Below are 18,854 nucleotides of genomic sequence, written 5' to 3' on the forward strand. Positions count from 1 at the left end.
CTCCAGGACACCTGAGTTTATTTTCATCAAGTCTGTTAGTCTGGGTTCTCCAGAGAAACAGAACCAATAGGAGACACACACACTTACCTATTTATTACTAGAGGCCCGATGCACGAAATTTGTGCATGGGTAGGGTCCCTAGGCCTGGCCGGCGATCAGGGCCAATCAGGGCCTTCCTTCGTTCTGCGCCGCCCCCTGGTGGTCAGCACACATCATAGCGAGCGGTCCAACTCCCAATCAAACTCCCGAGGGGTCAATTTGCATATTAGCCTTTTATTATATAGGAGGATAGAGAATTGGCTCATGTAATCATAGGGGCTGGCACCCCAAGTTCTGCAGGGTGAGTCTCATGCTGGAGGCCAATGATGTCATTCCCATCTGAAGACCAGCAGGCTCGAGACTCCAGAAGAGCCCGTGTTTTCAGTTCCAAAAAAGCAGGAAGAGTTCTCTTACTCATGGGAGGGTCAGGCTTTTTGTCCTATTTAGGCTTTCAACTGATTGGATGAGGTGCACCCACATTAGGAAGAGCAATCTGCTTTACTCAGTCTACCAATTTAAATGTTAGTCTCACCCAAAATCACCCTCACGGACACACCCAGAACGTTTGACCAAATGGCCCAGGCAAGCTGACATATAAGGTGAACCATCACAACAGGTTTGTTATTGTGTGCCAGTCCTGGGTGCATAGTTCTTCAGTTTACAGAATACTTTTGTTGTTGTTGTTAACCCTCACCTTAAGATATTTTTCCCATTGCTTTTCAGAGAGAGTGGAAGGGAGGGAGGGGGGTAGAGAAAGAGAAACATTGGTGTGAGAGAGACACATTGACTGGTTGCCTCCTGCACGTGCCCTAACCGGGGGTGGGGAGCGAACCCACAACCCAGGTACGTGCCTTGAAACCCTTGAGTGAGCAGGCCAACACTCTAATCACTGATCAACACTGGCCAAAAACATGTTTTCCTGACATTCTCTCATCTTATTTTACAGCATCTCTGCTGGGGAGGGGGCAGCTGGAGCAGGTGTTGATGGTGCCATTCCCGTTTTACAGGGGTGGAGACTGAGAAGCCATCTAGGTAGGAAGTCATGGAGCCAGGGCTAGAACCAGCATCTTCTAAAGAACCTTAGGGACAGATGAAAGGTTGCCTGGCGTGTGCTTCCAGACATGCACTCCAAAGCACGTTGTGATTTGGCAGAGGTTTCTTGGATATGAGCGGGTGGCTGGAGGAACAGTGATTCTAGCAGGGGAGCTGTAAGAAATGCATGTACCTGGCTTGCTCCCCAGAGATTCTGACTTCATCAGTCTGGTGCCTCTGGGCATCCGGAATATTAAAAGTTATCCCCCTTCCCTGATCCCATGACTCTACAGTGCAGCCAAGGTGCAAAGCCACACGAGGTTCTTGGCCAAGAACACAGCAGGGATGAAGGAAACAGGTAGTATGCCCAAGGCTGACATGTGCCAGCGGAGGTCAGAGCCTGTGTGCCAGATGGGGACAGACAGTTCAAGGGAGGAGGGAGAGTGCCAATAAAGTGGTGGTCTGTGGAGTTTAGAAAGAGGTTTCCTCCTTTCTTGAGAGGATCAACTTTGACCATAAAGCAATCTTAGGCCCTTTTTAAACAAATTCAAATGTCTTTCTAAATTGGCATTACCATTGGAATTCCAAGATAAATGCAGTCCACAGAGAAAGGGCAGTACTATTTACTGAGCACCTACTATACATGAGGCACCGAGTTCCTAGTGTCCTCTGAATCCTCCTAGCAATCCAGAAAGAGGAGGGGACTGAGGCCCAGGCAGGTAAGGAATTTGCCCAACGTCACACAGCAATCAGGATTTGAATTTAGGGTTGTTGTCCTCCAGATCCATACTCCAGAGCAGTGGTTCTCAACTAGGGGTGACACCCCCACCCCACCCTCCAGGGATATATGGCAATGTCCAGAGAGATTTCTGGTTGTCACAACTGGAGGAAGGGGGCTGCTACTGGCCTCTGGTAGGTAGAGGCCAGTGGTGCTGCTAAACATCCTACAATGCACAGGACAGTCCCCACAACAGAGAATTATCCAGCCCAGAATGTTAACAGCACTGAGATTGACAAACCCTGCTCCAGGGTCTCAGCCTGGGCTGCACATAATACCTGTGGTGGGGGAAAGGGGAGGCTTTACAAATCCTGATGCCCAGCTGCACCCTGATCAACTACATCAGACTCTGGGGATCTCCCAGTGTCAGTTGATTCTTAAAGCTTGCCAGGTGGTTCCAATGTGCAACCCAGACAATTCTAAACTACTTACATCTGTGGCCTCTGATCCATCTGTGGGACTCTGAGGGACAAGTTACCAAATCGGTCCTGATATAACAACCAGCAACCCTATCCTTGCCACCTCCCAGAATCAGAGGCCAGGCTTCATTGGTTCCTTCCGTGTAGGTGGACTAACTGCTGACTCACCAGTCAGGGGGACTTGAGGGCCAGTGGGGTGGGAGGTGTGTGCTAACGTTTCCCTTGCCTCTTGGGGGCCACGACCAGGAATCCCCCCAGATGACTGCAAGAGCTTCCCGAAAAGACCGTGGACTGAAGAGCAAGGCTGCCACCTAATGGATGAATCGAACAGAATGGCCCACCAGCTGAGGTTTTATTTGAGCCTCAGCAGCCCCAAGAGGGAGGTGCCAACAAGGGCCCTGAGGCATATAAAGATGAAGTCGAACTCAAGGCCCCGCAGTGGGGCAGGTGTGAGCCTGGATTCGCACCTGTCTGGCCCACAGAGAGCCCTTGGCTCCCTCTACCTTCTCACACTGGTTCGAAGGAACAGAATCCCTGGACTGTGCTGCCCAACTCCCTTCTGATGTTTAGACTTCCCCTTGATGTCCAGGCAGGACCTGGGCGGAAACAGACCCTCTCAACTAGCACAACCTAGAAATTAACAGGCTACCATCTCCAACTGCAAGTGCAAACTCAAAACAGGAAACTGAACTTCTTCTGGTCTCCACTGCAAAGCTCCCTGCTTCCCAAGACAGTGATTACTAAACAGAGCCTGGTGCACACTCAAGTAACAGATTCCAACACATTTCGCCATGTGGATGTGTGGGCCACCTATCCCCTGCCCTCCAGCACATACACATCTTGAACAGTTCAAGTCAGCCCCCGTCTTGCCTCTCTCTTTCTGATCCTGAGGACAGTCCTGGGTGCTGAGGCAATCTGGGCCCTTCAGCCGTGGCTGAGGGTACTCGGGGGTCTTGGAGATGTTGCCCTCTCTTCCCCTCTTCAGGAAAACCCTTCCTCTGGCGGCAAATGGAGTGAAGAAGAATTCCTGCAAAGACAGACAGAATGACACGGGGAAGAGAACTGAGAAGAGGAAGGACCATATGCTAGGCACTCCCTCATTTCATTCTCAAAAGGATGTATTTTCTGCATTTGGCACAGAAAGCAATGGAGATATAGAATGATTGAGAAACTTGTTTAGGATGAAACAGCTCTACATGTGTGGTCAGAGGAAGAGAAGTAAGACTCACCTGCAGCCACGGAGACATTCAAGGACTCCAGTCCAGGAGGCAGCTGCCGGCCAGGCAGGATGGTGAGGAGGAGCTGGCAGGAGGCTTGCACCTCTGGGGACAGGCCAGAGCCCTCATTCCCTGCAGAGCACGGGAGGGGTGGAAGGGCAGAGGATTAGGGTTGCCACAGCTGGACAGGCAGGCACTCAGGAAATGAATGGCTAAGTACAGAAAAGCAGGAACATCTACCTACCCAGCACTAGGAGAGTAGGCTGGTCCCAGAGGAACTCCAAGCAACTAGTGATGGGGATCTCAGAGGATCCGGAAATCTCAGGCCCGGGGCAGCCCACCGTGCCAGCCACGAGCCAGCCCTGCCGGGCTTTGGCCTGCAAGGGGAAAGAAATCATATTCTAGCTCACCAAACCTTCATCAGAGCCCTGGCCAAGGAACAGCACCAACCTTGCCCATATACAGGGTGGGGCAAAAGTAGGTTTACAGTTTCGAGTACTTGAAAGTTTACTCTTGTATTAATTATTGTATTATTTTCCATGCGAACAATTATAAACCTACTTTTGCCCCTCCCTGTATGCATTACCTCGCTGAGCCATTCAGTTCAGTCAATAGTTATTAAGCACCTAGAATGGGCAGACTCTGTTCTAGGCACTGGAGATAGGGCAGTGAACGGCGGCCAAAAATCCCAGCTTCATGGAAGGGAGGGCCTCACTGAAATGCCTTTTGAGTGAAGATCTGAAGGAGATGAGGAAGGCACGGTGTAGACATCAGGGGGAAGAATATTCTAGGCAGTGATCAGTAAATGCGAAGGCTGAGAGGTGGCTGCTTACCTGGTATGTGTGAGGAACAGCAAAATCGCAAGGTGGCCAGTGGGAAGGGAGCCATTGAGACAGAAGAGGGAACAAAGGGCTACATAAGGTAGAACCTCAAAGGCCACTGGAAGGATTTTGGCTTCTATTATGAGAGAAATGCAAAGGGTTTGAAAAACTACGAACAGAAAAGTGGTATGGTCTGACTTATGTTGCAATAGGATCTCTCTGCCTGTCGGGTTGACAGCCAATAGCAGAAGCAAGACCAGGTAGGAGGCTTCACAATAATACAGGCAAGAGCCAGGCTGGCGTGGCTCAGTGGTTGAGCGTTGGCTTATGAACCAGGAGGTCAGGGTTCAATCCAGTCAGGGCACGTGCCCGGGTTATGGGCTTGATCCCCTGTGTGGGGCCTACAGGAGATAGCCGATCAATGATTCTCTCTCATCACTGATGTTTCTATCTCTCTCTCCCTTTCCCTTCCTCCCTAAAATCAATAATAAAAGTAGATTTAAAAAATAATAATACAGGCAAGAGATGATGGTGGCTTGGACCAGAGTGGTAGCTGTGCAGAGAGTAAGAAGTGGTGAGAATATGCAAATAACTTTATGGTAAAACCAAAAAGGATGCACTGACAAATAGGAATGGGTGTGAGAGCAGAAAAAAATCAAGCGTGGTGTCACGGTTTCTATCCTAACCAACTGAAAGGATGGAGCTGCCATCGATTGAGCTGGGTCTGCAGAAGGAACAGGGGCTCGGCTATGGAACTGTTCAGTTTGAAATGCCGATTAGACAGCAAAAGAAAGCTGTTCTGTTTTATAACCCCTTTGAGATGCTTTTATTTATTCATATTGGAATTATTCTGGGTTGAGGACATTGAGCAGCTTTCTAAAATCCCATCAACTGCCCTGACCGGTTTGGCTCAGTGGCTAGAGCGTCGGCCTGCGGACTGGAGGGTCCCGGGTTCGATTCCAGTCAAGGGCATGTACCTTGGTTGCGGGCACATCCCCAGTAGGGGGATATGCAGGAGGCAGCTGATCGATGTTTCTCTCTCATCGACGTTTCTAGCTCTCTATCCCTCTCCCTTCCTCCCTGTAAAAATCAATAAAATATGTTAAAATCCCATCAACTACTATTTACCTTGCTTTTTTGAAACCAATGTTGCTAGTTGTTTGAAAACAGAGCTATTGAGTAGGTAACTAGATACGTGAATCTGGGGTTTAGGAGCAAGATCCAGGTTAGGCCATACATTTGGGGCGCATTCAAATATAGATGTTACTTAAAGCCCTGACAGTGGATGAGGCAAAAAAGAAAAGAAAAAAGAATATATATAGGGGAATGAGATCCAGTAAGTACTGAGACTTGGGAGAGACCTGGAGATGGTCAGGGAAACTGCCAAGTGCAGGGCAATACTGCCCCCTTGTGTCCAGCAGGAGAAGAACAGCAGAGGGGTTTCTTGACTTAGGTTTGCTCCCCAAATTTGGGGGGGGTTTTTTGTGTGTGTGGTAGTGGGCGTTGTTTGGTGTGTGTGAAAGGGAAGAGGGGAGAGGCATAGACTAGTCCTTACTCAAAGAGCCATTCAAGCGGGCTAGAAGGAGTCAGTGGGGGGAAAAGAGGGACATATGTAATACTTTCAACAATAAAGATTTCTTTTTCTTTTTTTTAAGTTCCTATGGAGGAACTCAGGACACATTTACTGAAGACCTACTTAGCAGGTAACTGAGGCATGTGGTAGACCTGCAGCAGGGCAAAAAGGTATGCCTGGAGAAGTGCAGTAAAGGGAATGAGGCTAGGACGTCTCCAACTTCAGAATCTGTTCTACTCGTGGTTTTAAAACCCTGGGATCCTTCTCTCTTCCCAAAGGGATTTAGAGAAGCATAGGAAATGATGCCAACATGCTCTCTTCTCCCCCTTCCTCCATCAGTTGCTAGTTAAGTGCCCTGAGAGGCTGAGCTTGGCTCATTTCTGCTCCTTCCCGCCACCCCAGCCCCTCGGCCCTTACCTGTAAAAAACCGTCCAGGTCATCGGTGAAGAATATGTCCATCACCTCCATAGCCCCCGCGCTGGCCTTGCTGACTACCGGAGTGAGCGGGCAGCTGCAAAGTTACCCCATGCCCCGTGTAAGGCTGTGTAATCTCAAGCCCGGCCCCCTTCCCTCCCCCGGCCCCCAAGGGTTAAAGATGAAAATTCTGGCGATAGGGAGACCTGACTAGGGGATCACCAAAGGGTCAAGGTGCTGAGGAACTCGGCTGCCCCTTGAAATTGGGACACATGGGAAATAATGAATGTCCGTGCCTGTTTCTGCGGCTGGTGATGACCTTATCCACTCCGAGGAAGTGAGCGGAGCGCAGCACGGCCCCAAGATTCCGGGGATCCTGGAGCCTCTCGAGGACGAGCCACAGCTGCTGGGGGTCATCTCCTGGCCTCGCCTCCCCAGCCTCAGTCCAGGGCCGGGGCCGCAGCGGGCTCACCTCCATGCAGACGCCCTGGTGGACCTGGTGGCGGCACAGGGCGTCCAGCTTCTGCCGTCGGGGCCGCAGAACCGGAATGTCCCGCGCCTCCGCCGCTCGGAGCAGCTCTGCCCGCTCTCCCTGCACCCCCGACCTGCCGGCCTGGAGCAGCAGCCGGGCCACGCGGCGGCGGGCGGCCCGCAGAGCCAGGAGGCACGGGGACAGGCCGAACAGAAGTTCCAGGCCCCCGGTGGAGCGCGGGGCAGGCGCCAGGTCATCCAGGAGCAAGCGGCTCAGCTCCTCTCCACCAGGCCGCTCCCCACGCCGCGCCGCCGGGTGTGAGGACAGACGCACAAGGTGGCCGGGAAAACGCCAGGTCGCGCCCCTGAGGGCCGACAGCAGCGCCATGGTCGATGCCCTTAGCTACGTCCTCAAGAGCTGTCACTCCAGACGGAGCCTGTTACAGCCATCCCGCCTCCTCAGACAGAGAAACGAACAGTGCAGACTCCCAGCAGGAAGACTCCCTAAAAGCAGGTAGCCGGACCGCGACCGCCTCCCTCCCGACCTCGCGCGGGTGCCCCGCTTCCGAGTTCGCGCGAGCCCGCTTCCTGCCCGGAGACGCATTGCGCATGCTCATCCACTAGGCCGTCCCTACAGCGCCGCCTGCGAGGCTGGCTGAGCAACGACCTCCAGGCAAGGCAGCCGGCAGCCGGCGGGAGGTAGTGATCAGCGCTGAGCTGACCCCGCTACCGGCTTCATTCTGCGCCCACTGAGGTCCCAGGAAGCTGGCGGCTCGCATTCACCCAGGCACCAGCAAAGAACACTTTACGGAGATGTGTTCAACTAGGTCAGTCGTGGTGCTTCCCTTCCCATTAGATACTGGTGATTTTCCTCAGAAGCTTCTCCTGCATCCAGCCCCTCCCTGCATTTCTACTGCCTTTTCAAACCCTCAGCACCAGTTAGCAGGACTCAGCAGTAACTTCCTACCGTGTGGCGGTGATTCTCTAAGCCACGGCTCGGCTCGGTGCCTGTCCCGCACCTGCTGACAAGCCAACTGATGCTCTTGGCCCACAGGTAATGGCCAGACTCCTTGCTCAGCACTCAGAGCTCCAGGGATCCAGGCTTTTCAGCCCCATCTCACACCTTCCCTAAGTTCTGTGCTGTTCCCACAGCATTGCATGCTCTTTCTGGCCTCTGAGCCTTGCACACTTGTCTTCTTTTCTGGCTGGCAAATTCTACCAATTTTCAAGACCCAACCCAAAAGCACACCTGCTACCTAAGGTAATCCACACTCCAGAAGTGAGGCTCTAAATTCACCCACTTTCCACTCACCTGGAAGAAATTCTGAGAAACAACCACCCCTAACCACAAAGAAAGGGGAAGAACCGAAAGACACCCACAAACCAAGGTCGGTTGTTGAAATTTTTCTTTTTTAATTATCACACTGAAATCCACTTGGGAGGAAGGCCCTGGTATTGTGCTGCCAGTCAGAGTAGAGCGATGTTTCCCACTGGACTGGAGAACTAGGTGGGGGAGGGGAGAGGAGGGAAGGGATGGTGAGGGCATTGGGGCAGGAAGAGGAGGAAGCTGGAGCCCTCCATAACCACTCAGATAAAAGGTGAGGAGTTCCCCCTGCCACCTTATCCCTGAGCAACAGAGGGGGGAGTGTAAGAAGATAGGGGGAAGCCACCCTTCTGGCCAAGGTCCTGCCCCAAGTCAAAGGAAAGAGACCAAGGACAGCAAACAAAGGCCACGGAGCCCAAGAAGGGGACCGAGAGTGAGTGAACAGGTAAAAGAATCAGGGACACCACCTCCTCTCCCCAGCCCACTTTTCACATTTGTGGTGGAAACAATTTGACTAGATAAAAAAGACCTCCAACATTTTTCAAACCCCTGGGAGGGGTAGAGAGAGGAAGTGAAGTCCAGGAGTCCAGAGATTAACACCTACAACCCAAAGGCCAGCACCAAGCCGTGAAGATTCAGAGAGGAGGAGGAGCTCCCCACAGGAACTAGGTCATCTGCTCCGTGGGCCTCATCTGGATGTCTCCGATCTGCAGAAGGAACAAAGGCTTGAGGCAGTCAGGACACTCTGCCCACCCCCTTTAAGGCCTCTCTGCTCTCCTCCTCTGGGGATGGTTGCGCTTCTCCATGGGGTGGACAGCTAATGCCAGACTTACCTGGACATGTGGGGGGGTGCTGAGGACATAGATGACAGCCTGGGCCACATCTTCAGGTTTCAGACACTGAGCACCAGGGAAAAAAGGGATTAAGATGAGGACAGAATGGATCCAAGTTCCCTCCCACCACTGAGGTCCTCTCCAGCATCCACATCCCACCCCAACCCTCTAGGAGGGGTAACAGCCTGGCTAGAAGGACAGGTTCCCTTCCCTCTGCCTTCACTTAGAATGAGTGGCTTTGCCAAGCCCAGAGGGAGGCCCCACCTTTATGTGTTCATAGGTGGCAGCTGCCTTCTCAGGGTCCTTGTCATGAAGTTTGAAGGCGAACTGTGTCTCCACCAATCCTGGAGAGATGCACTGGGCCGACAGAGAGGGCCTGCTCAGCACCTGAGCTTTGCCCAACCCCAACCCCAATCAGAGGCCAGGCTTTGAGTAGGTTGGAGAGAAAGGACAGACGCCACAGGGATGGCTGTCCCATGTCCAGCAGCTGCCTCCTGGCTCCAAGGCTGCCACTGGTGATGGTCACAATGATATCTACCATTTACAGAGCCTTTACTAAAAGCCAGGTAAATGTTTGACAAAATGTTCTCTTTAAAAACTTCATAACCTGATAGATTATCATCTCTGTTTTAAAAATGCAAATACTGAGGCTTGGAGAGGTTGAGTAAGTTGCCCAAGGTCATTCAAGGGAAGAGCCCAGAGTCCTGGTTTCCTGCCGCTGTGCACCTGGTTTCCCACAATCCCTTGCTTTCCCTCAGTCTCACCCCGCCATGTTCCAGTCAGGCCAATCCCCTCCTACCTCAAAGTCAGTGAAACGGGACACTCAAGTACTGAGCAGGGCCATGCAAGTAGCAGCAGAGCCCAATATGCTCGCAGGGGTTCTAAAGCAGCACACCCTGGACATGGGCTCCCTGGGCAGCATGTGTGGGGTGAGGGCCTGTGCCTATCCCATCCCCACCAGGGCCAGGCCACACCCTCACCGTGGCTCGGATGTGGGTCTGGGCCTCCCGAAGCTCTTGCCTCAGTCCCTCTGTCAGTGCAGTGACGGCATACTTGGTAGCACTATAGAAATGGGCCACAGACTGGGGTACCACTCGGTGGCCAGACATGCTGGGTAGAGGGAGGGAAGGGGAAAGAAGACAGTGACACTCCCGAGAGACCAGCAGTGCCCCCTGCTGTACCAGTCAACCCCACCACCTCGATGCTGCAGGGAAGCCTTCTAAAGGGGACCTCTGGAGGCCATCCTTGCAGCCCACTAATCTAGCTGTCATTCAAGCAGCTCCTGAAAACCCTACTCTTCTAGACGTCTTCCCTACACTGACCACAGAATCCCCTCTCTTGGTCATGCAGGCTGTCAAAAATCTCTTCATTTCATCTGCGCATTCACTGATATGGTTCTATTGAGAGATCTCTGAGGGCAGAGGCCATGTCTCCCCGCTCAGAGTGGGGGCTCCCCAATGATACTGTGTGGTCTTTCTTTGTACCACAAGGCGGGGTTCATTCCAGGGCCTGAGGAATGGAGAACCTCAGTGCCAGGAGAGCCCCTAGGCTTCCACTGCAAAGACAAGGGCTGAGCCACCCATTCCAGCCAACGAGGGGCTGGCACTTGACATACACTATTCTTCCCCTCACCATAATCATGCCACTGGGTGTTAACGGAGTATTAAATCCCTACTTTACCAAAGAAACAGTTCCAAAGAGATCAAATGAGCTGCTGCAGATCACCCAGCTTGGAGGGTGAGTGGTGATCTGCGCTCTAGCCCTCGGCCACCTGTCTCACCTGTTGATGTTAATGATGTGCCCATCATCCACATTCCGCTCCTTCATGGACTGGTAGGCTTCCCGCGTGCAGATGCTGAGGGCCAACACATTCACCTGCAGGCCAGGGAGGGCAATGGGGTGTCTCTAGCTTGGGCCCATCTGAGCAGGTGATGGAGCCACAGAGAACCCCTGGGAAGCATTCCAAAACAGTACCTTGGTCCTACCAGAGACCAACAACAGACCCAGGGCACTGTGCCTTAGAGGTGCCCGCCCCCCCCAAAAGCTGCCAGCCCCAGCTGACAGCAGAGGCAGCTTCTCTCCCTGGGTGACCCCAAGTTCCTGCGAACAGGAATATAAACTCCCCAAACCCCACACACAACCCAGGAACCCTCTGTATCTTGGCTGTCTCCTCTCCAAACAGTAGAATCTCTGCCTCAGGGAACCATTTCCTTTTCTTCTCCAAATACCCTCTTCTCTGGGACAGTGCCCCTGATCCTGCTCTCTCCTAAACAGCCTCAAATCCTTCCTAAAATGGCTTTAAAAATCTCTCTCCTCAAACACCCCTTAGCCTCTCCCCACCTTACCCAGCTATTCTCTGCTCCTTTCCTGTCCCCTCCCTTGAGACTACTAGTAGAAAAGGTCTGATCCTCCTTCCTTTAACCTCTGTTCCATCTACAGAACAAGGCACAGAGACTCTTAAGAGGGTGGGGTAACTTGTCATGGAAGGCAGGGGACCTCCCAAGGGGCTTCCTGCCTTCCTTGGCCCCTTTCTGCCCTCTCCTACTCGCTCTGGCAGAGGTGACACCAAATCCCCACCCCTCAAGGAACAGAGGCCTGAAGAAATGTCTCTGCTCTAAAGTTCCTGCCCAGCCCCACCCCTAGCTTTACCCAGGAGGACAAGCAGAGATAAAGCTTTCAGCAGGTCCTCATGTCTCGCCTCTCCAGAAGAGACGGGACCAGCCGGGAAATTAGATGTTTGTCCTTATCAGGTGTCAGAGCCAGGCATCAGGACAGAACACCCTGAGCATGAACCTGCCTCAGCATTCACAGCAGAAGGACACAGGAGGCTCTCAGCCCTGTTTCTGGTCCTCTTAGCAGTATGGGTTTGTGAGGCAGAGGACTCAGCTCCTGAGGACAGAAGGAGTAGGAGAAAGATCCCTGGATGTCAGGGAAATGAATCTCCTAGGTCAGTGGCCGGCAAACTCATTAGTCAACAGAGCGGCAAACCACGGCTCACGAGCCACATGTGGCTCGCGAGCCGCAGTTTGCCGACCACTGTCCTAGGTCCAGGGGTTAGGGATGGGAGTGGAGAAGATGCCTCATAGGATGACCCTAATAGAATTACATAATGTTCAAGCTGGAAGGGGCCTTAGGGATTTAACGTAAGTCCCTCACTTTATAGACAGGCAAGTTGAGATCCAAGTTGAGAGACCCACCTGTGCAGGTGAGGGCCACAACTCAGATTTCCCAGAAGGCTCTCTGTGAGGGCAAGGAGAGTGCTTCACTTTCACTGTTCATTGTTTCAATAGTCATTGCTCATTTCCTGGCCCAAACACCTGTTAGGTGCTAAAGCTACTGTGAGCAGATATGAAAAGAACTGTGGGGGGCCTGGCCGGTGTGGCTCAGTGGTTGAATATCGACCCATGAACCAAAAGGTCACAGTTCGATTCGTGGTCAGGGCACATGCCCAGGTTGTGGGCTCGATCCCCAGTGGGGAGCATGCAGGAAGCAGCCAGTCAATGATTCTCTCTCATCATTGATGTTTCTATCTCTCTCTCCTCCCTTCCTCTCTCTGAAATCAATAAAAAATATATTTTTTAAAAAAGAATTGTGAGGGGAAAGACACAGTGCATTTACACACTGCTTTCAACTTCTCAGAATAATTTCATACCCAATATTGCCCCATAATACAGTCCAGAAGTTGAAAACCCGTGGCTATGTTTGGACCACACTTAGTTTTAAAAGCATTTTAAATTCATTTCCAACATGTATTAGAAGGTTTCATTCATTCAAAAAATATCTATTGATTGTTTCCAAGCTGAGGCTGTAAGAGAATAAAACACACAAAAATCCTTGCCCTCGTGGAAGTGAGGTTTCAGTGAATGGGAGGGACGGAGTGTCACATAAAAACCCAGGCTCCCCTCTCCTCTCAAAGAAATCATAAGATTTGGCCACACTGGGCCACACTGCCCTACAGCAGTGACACTGGACTTTAGAGTGGTTGCCCCTGTACATGGCCGTGTGCTTTCTCACTTACTGCACACCCCACCTGACCTGCCTCACTCTCTTATTACCTACCTGGCCACAGGGGACATTAGAGTTAGTGACCCCAGATATTGATGGTATAAGTGTGTTCATCCCAATTAAATGTGACAAGACTGAAGCTCAGAAAGGGTAATTACCTGCCTGAAGCCACATAGTTGCTGGCAGGGCTGGTTAAGAACATTGTCTCCTGTCTCTTTGCTCCTTTCTTCCCATAAGACCATGTTCCCAAGCACCCCCAGTGCTGACATATGGGGACATTCAGTAAACAGCAGCTCTCTCCCCTACCCAGCTTTCTTCCAATAGAAGGAATCAGCCTAGACTTTAAGAACTATGCCCAGGGCCTCAAAGGAAAAGACATGGCCATTCATCCACTCACTATCCCTCTGGTAGGGAAAGAAGAAAGGGGATAGTCAAGATGCCCCAGGAAGGAACCCAAAGCTCCCTCATGCTATTGTCCCATCCCGAGCAGTGCTCTGGCTCACCAACTCTGGGCTCCCCACCGTCCTCCCAGCCCCCCACTCCAGGTCTGCAGCCCTTACATTGAACATGTCCTTCCAACCGCGGGTGCTGCCTGAGAGCAGGGTGTCAGGCCGGGCCAAGCCAGCATTGTTGATGCAGATGTCCACACCGCTGTGCTGAGAGCGTATAGCCGAGAACATAGACAGGATGTCCTCTTCATTTGACAGGTCACATCTGTAGGGGATCAAAGTCCCGGGGTAGCCTGCACTCTTACATTCGGCAGCCAGCTCCTATGAAACCCAACAGGGATCTAACTGGGGTGAGCTGCTCACTCCCACACCTCCCCTGCCAGCGACAACCTCCCGCTGCTGTCACCGCTTACAGAACTCTCTCCTCTAGTGGCCACCTTTTGGCCACACTGATACTGGGACTGCCCATCCCCTAAGCTTGTCTTCTTTGGTCAAAGTCCAGGGGATGAGAGTGCTCCCTGAGTGAGGGAGGGGAAAGTTGAGATTACCAATGGAGTAACCTCACAGATAAACTGGAGTCTTCAATTCTAAGAAAGGGGACAGGGACTAGGAATGGAGTGATTTTTCTTTTCTTCCTCTCCCTCAATAGAACACCTTCTCTGCTCCTACGTAAGATGCACCTCTCATCCCACTCCATACTTCCACCGGTTCCAAGAGCCACTGAGCTGGTTGTGCCAGGGCTTCGATCTCTGCTCTCCCATCACCTCGTCCAGAAGAGCTTATATCTGAACGATCACCCTCCCTCCACAAACTGCAGCCAGTGGCTCAGAGTTCTCCCACGTATTTTTTCGATCGAGCCCATTTGCCAATCTCCCTTCGCCCTACATACAGGAAGGGTCAGGAAGTTGGGACAAATTCTTTCTGTCCCATGGTGCAGTTTTCTCTGGAAACTATGAGGCAAGTCAGGTGACAGGTAACACTGGCACCCCCTGTGTCCTGCCAGGACCCTCGACACGCTCAAGAGCCCTGAGGAAGGGAAGGACCCGAGAAAGCAGAGCCACTGAGATCCCTGTGAGGAAAGCTGGCACCCGAAACAGGGAGAAACAAGCCATGTGCCTTGGAGGCGTGACTGGGCACCTGAGTCTCGTGAAGGTGACTATGTACCAGTCCATGTGAGGGAGGGAGAAGACTAGGGGGTACGGGTGCCCTAGAGGAAAGCCAGCTTAGCCAACTGCCTTGGCCTGCAGCCTCCCTCCCCCCCCCCCCCCCCAAACCAAGCTGGGAATAAATGGCTGGATCAAGTGACCTAGGAAATTCTTTTCTGCTTTAACTTTCCAAGTTTAAAAGGTATAGTCGTCTGGGACTCAGAAGCCCTTCGCCCAATTTTACCTACTCACAACCACCTCAGCAAACAGGGTTTCTCTCTGTAGGAGGCCAGAACTCAAGCTCTGTTTTACTATCAACCAAGCCATCAATAAAAGCAGACTGTGGGCAAGATAACCTAGAATTCTCCCCACCTGGCAGGCAACTTTTCGCTTCCTCCTCCAGACTCAAAGCCGGAATAGAGGGACTGAGAATACATTTCTCCCTGTCCCTGCCCTCTCATTCTCCCACCAGTCCTCAGGGGGCTAAGTGATCCGCTTGGAGATTCCCTTGGGGCTCAGGGACTCCCTTTCCCGGTTAGTTTGGGGCAGGGCAGTAGGAAGAGAAGGCAAGAGTGGCTTTAGACTTAGGGAATCCACTGGTCTTATCGCTGGCCTAGCCCTCTAGGTTCCAAGGCTCCTGAGCTCCAGGAGAAAGGGAGGGGCAGAGTGGGGCAATGTTGTAACCAGGTGACCTTGGGACTATCCAGGAGGCTATAAAATATACCTTTGGGCAGCAGCAGGGGAGGGGACAGCCCTCCTTCCTGTACACCTTCTCCCTCTGCCCCCACCCAAGGCTTCCTTACCCTTTCCCTGCCCAGGGACACTGAGCAATGGTGGAGATAATGCCCTGCAGCTAAGCACTAGCGTGACCCCTGAGAGTGATCTTGGTGGGCAAATCCAGTGAACATGATGGAAATTTCTCCTCTTCTTCCCCCATGCTCTATGGCCAACTTCGTTTCATTTGTCTCTGAGCTCCTGCTGCTCACAGCTCTGCTCCCAACCCCACTTTAAGAGGAAGCCAGAGTTCCATTTCCAGTGCTTTGTCCCGCTCAGGGTTCCCATGTTCAATGCCTATCTCACCTCCTCAGTCCCGCCTAGGACAGTCAAATGGGAGAAGGGTCTCTCTATGAATACCCCACTGTCATTCCTTTATGCCCATTGGGAAGGCAGCCACTTTCCTTGGCTTTGTGGGCTAAGTCTGGGGACCAGAGAAAGCAATCCTGTAGCCAACGTAGCCACTGAGTCCAGAAAGCTCTCTTTCCTTCTCCCTGGCTGCCTCGCTAAGCCGGGGATCTCTGGTTCCCCTTTCCTCAGCCTACCTGAGCAGGCAGGCAGGAGAGAGGGAGAAAGATGCCAGAGATTTGGTACAATGGGGAGGGACTGTTCCTTAAAAGGCTCCTTGAAAGAGGGCATTTCAGAGGCCTGCCCTACTAGGCATCAACCCGTCCCTAAACCCGTGGCAAAAGGCCCGGGGGTGGCAGGCGAGTGAGGATAGCGTCACAGCCCGACCCCGGCCACTCCCCCTCCCCCACCAGGACCCGAACCCGGCGAAAACGACGCCTCCCAGAGCACCCCGCTCCCCAGCCAGGCCTTACCTCTATGTTGCCCACGGTGCGGGCACAACCCACCACCTTCACTCCCTGCTGGACTAGGGCCCGGGCCACGGCCGCGCCGATGCCCCCCGAGGCGCCCGTCACGAGTGCGAGCCGGTCGCGCCACCGCTCCATGCTGCCCCGGGCCACCTCACTGCGCGAGCTGGGAAACTGGACGGCGGAACTCTGCCCCAGGTCGCAGGGGCTCGACCGTTCCCCTACCGCCCCGGCAGGCGCCGCCGCCCGGCCCCCCTCGGGGCCGCGCCTGGAACCGCCTCCAACCTGGCCGGCCTGCGGCCGGGACTCCACCCTCCTCTCCTCGACTGTCGGCCACATCCCGCCAGAGGGCGGAGCAGCCCGGCGTTCCCGCCCCCCGCGCGGACACGGCCCCGCCCCTTCCGGTCCCGCCTCACCCCCGGCGCTGGGAACTGTCCTATCGGTGAGGGCCTGCGCCGGAGGGTCTTGGCTTGGGGTCTTGTGGTCCGGCTTCCCAGGTGAGCTCTTCCCCTTGGGGCAGGGAAACCGGTCTAGCAGTTTGCCCCAGGCCGGAGGATGCACGTACGGTACCCTCGCCGCAGGCTCAGTAGCCCCTCCTTTTCCTGACCCAAGGCCAGGAAGAGAAATTAAGGGCGCTTAAGGTGACTCCAACGCCCTACTAAACCAGCCGGTGGCTGATGGGAAGAATTCAGCCCAGAGAAGACTGGGTAGTCTGTCATCAATACTAGGTGACCTTCGGAGGGACTCTCAATCCTACTAACCAAAAAGTGATGGTTAAAAATGGAAACACCTCCAAGTACATATGTATTGGGGGATTCTATCCCCATGGACTGCTTCCAACTGCCCTAGACCAAGACCTTCTCACTCTCATTGCTGCAAATACATAAAAGATGAAATCAATAGCTAACATTTATTGGGCATTTACGGTGTGACATGACCTTTTAAGCATTTTAAATATATTAATATGCAGAACAGCCCTAAGAGTACTTACTAATACCTTCATGTTCTAGATAGCTAAACTTAGTTAAGACAGAAAGGGGTAAAGCATGGTTTGGACCACAGAGGATGTGCTCCTAAAATGCCTTCACTCCATTCTCCCTTTTGTCTCTTCCTGGGTTGTTGGTTTTGCTACTTAGGATATATTTCATCAAAGCACTGAAAGCTGCCTCGCTTCTGCATTCTTTTAAAAAATATACATATTTTTTAACTGATTTCAGAGAGGAAGGGAAACATCAATGCTGAGAGAGAACCATTGACTGGCTGCCTCCTTCACGCCCCCCACTGGGGATCAAGCCCACAACCCAGGCATGTGCCCTTGATTGGACTCGAACTGGGACCCTTCACTCCGAAGGCTGACTCTCTATTCACTGAGCCAAACCAGCTAGGGCCACTTCTGCATCCTTAATATAGCCATCCTTCCAAAGAAAAGATACGTCCATATAACTACTGGAATCCCTCTAATGCAAGCAATGGAATAAGCAGTGATTGTGGCTAGCTTACTCATTCAACAAGCACTCATGTATTTGGCCAGAAGGGCAAAGATTAACACAAAACCAGCTCTTGCTTTTAGGGATCTCAAGAGGAAACTTGACTGCAACAGGTGGTAAAGGGATTGGGACCAAAGCCAAGGGCTGTGGGAGGCCCTTGGTCAATCTTTATGGATTCCAGGATAAAAGCAACAGGGTCAGAGAGGAATGACAACTCATTTTACCTCTGCCCCAATCCCTATACAACACTAAGATTTGAAAAGACAGCTCAAGAGATGGATCAAAGAAATGCCACCAACTACAAAAATTAAATCTCATTAGGCTTCTGATGTTGCCCACTGAAATCTGATTAGAAATCTGATTAAGCAGTAGAAAGCCCATAAAATTCACTCCCTCCCCATTGCACAGAGGTATTGACAGTCCCACCACCTGTCTGCTGCCCATCAAGTACTATCAACATGCAGACAACAAAGCTCTAAGCATATGTGTTTATTGAACTATTGACTCAACTTTTTAAATGGCAGCCAAATGCTACTCCTAGGGGAATCTCTCCTTCAGTACTCAGACAGCTTGTGAAAGCAGTAAACTAAAATGCCATAGTAACTTCATTGTTGAAAACCATGTAAGAACATGCACTTACAAAGACCACAATGTTAGCTCTCAGTGCAGCCTTCTGACCCAATTCTACCCACTGAATAATTACTTAATCAGGCAATCCATGCTTGAAATTCTGCCAAATTTTGTTTTCATTCTTCTAGTTCAATATGAACCTCTGAATTTAAGGTGCTTTGTGTTATGTATAAGGGAACTTTCAATAATGGCAATTAAGTCTTATGAGAAAGTTAGATGCTGGCCAGTGTTAAAAGGTAAATATATAAAAACTAAAGACTGGAAACTGCTTTTCTTGGCTATCAACTCTTCAACAATCTGTCTCCATCCTCATTTGCTCTTCATCCTCTCTAACATCAACACTGGCCAAGTACCAAGTCCACAAGTGGCAAATATTAAAATAGTGCCACACATTAAGCAGAAACATGTACACCAAATTTTACTGTGCGTATTAATAAATATTCTTTATTTAAATTTTGCACATTGCGCTTTAACAGTACATCCAAACATTTCGCAAGTGGATGTCTACTTTGTAAAACCATATATTCAGCTCATTGTCATTTCTGTACAGAAGTATAAGTACAACATTACTTTTTGCCACTAAGTTGCTTTAGTAAGTCTCACAGGAAGAGAAACATTTAATGAAAGA

At 51.8% G+C, this 18,854-nt stretch overlaps 2 protein-coding genes across 4 annotated transcripts; both read right to left on the minus strand.

Annotated features, from left to right (window-relative positions):
- Positions 1-265: 265 nt before the first annotated feature.
- MRM1 (mitochondrial rRNA methyltransferase 1) lies at positions 266-7,344 on the minus strand. 2 transcript variants are annotated; one of them, XM_054709596.1, is made up of 6 exons: positions 6,590-7,344; positions 6,297-6,390; positions 3,730-3,862; positions 3,498-3,617; positions 3,139-3,295; positions 266-754 (listed from the first exon to the last, which is right to left on the minus strand). In XM_054709596.1, the coding sequence occupies exons 1-6, from the start codon at positions 7,150-7,152 to the stop codon at positions 730-732; spliced, it is 1,092 nt and encodes a 363-aa protein (XP_054565571.1). In that variant the 5' UTR covers positions 7,153-7,344; the 3' UTR covers positions 266-729. The 2 variants fall into 2 exon arrangements, with proteins under 2 accessions (XP_054565571.1, XP_008147802.2); XM_008149580.3 differs by having other exon boundaries at positions 266-3,295.
- Positions 7,345-8,157: 813 nt separating this feature from the next.
- Positions 8,158-16,469, minus strand: DHRS11 (dehydrogenase/reductase 11). 2 transcript variants are annotated; one of them, XM_008149508.3, is made up of 7 exons: positions 16,116-16,469; positions 13,487-13,696; positions 10,702-10,796; positions 9,902-10,031; positions 9,186-9,278; positions 8,922-8,987; positions 8,158-8,795 (listed from the first exon to the last, which is right to left on the minus strand). In XM_008149508.3, exons 1-7 carry the CDS (start codon positions 16,446-16,448, stop codon positions 8,754-8,756), a joined length of 969 nt encoding a protein of 322 aa, XP_008147730.2. In that variant the 5' UTR covers positions 16,449-16,469; the 3' UTR covers positions 8,158-8,753. The 2 variants fall into 2 exon arrangements, with proteins under 2 accessions (XP_008147730.2, XP_054565088.1); XM_054709113.1 differs by lacking the exon at positions 9,186-9,278.
- Positions 16,470-18,854: the final 2,385 nt, after the last annotated feature.

Source organism: Eptesicus fuscus, chromosome 20, assembly GCF_027574615.1.
Source record: "Eptesicus fuscus isolate TK198812 chromosome 20, DD_ASM_mEF_20220401, whole genome shotgun sequence".
In the NCBI taxonomy this organism is placed as follows: domain Eukaryota; kingdom Metazoa; phylum Chordata; class Mammalia; order Chiroptera; family Vespertilionidae; genus Eptesicus; species Eptesicus fuscus.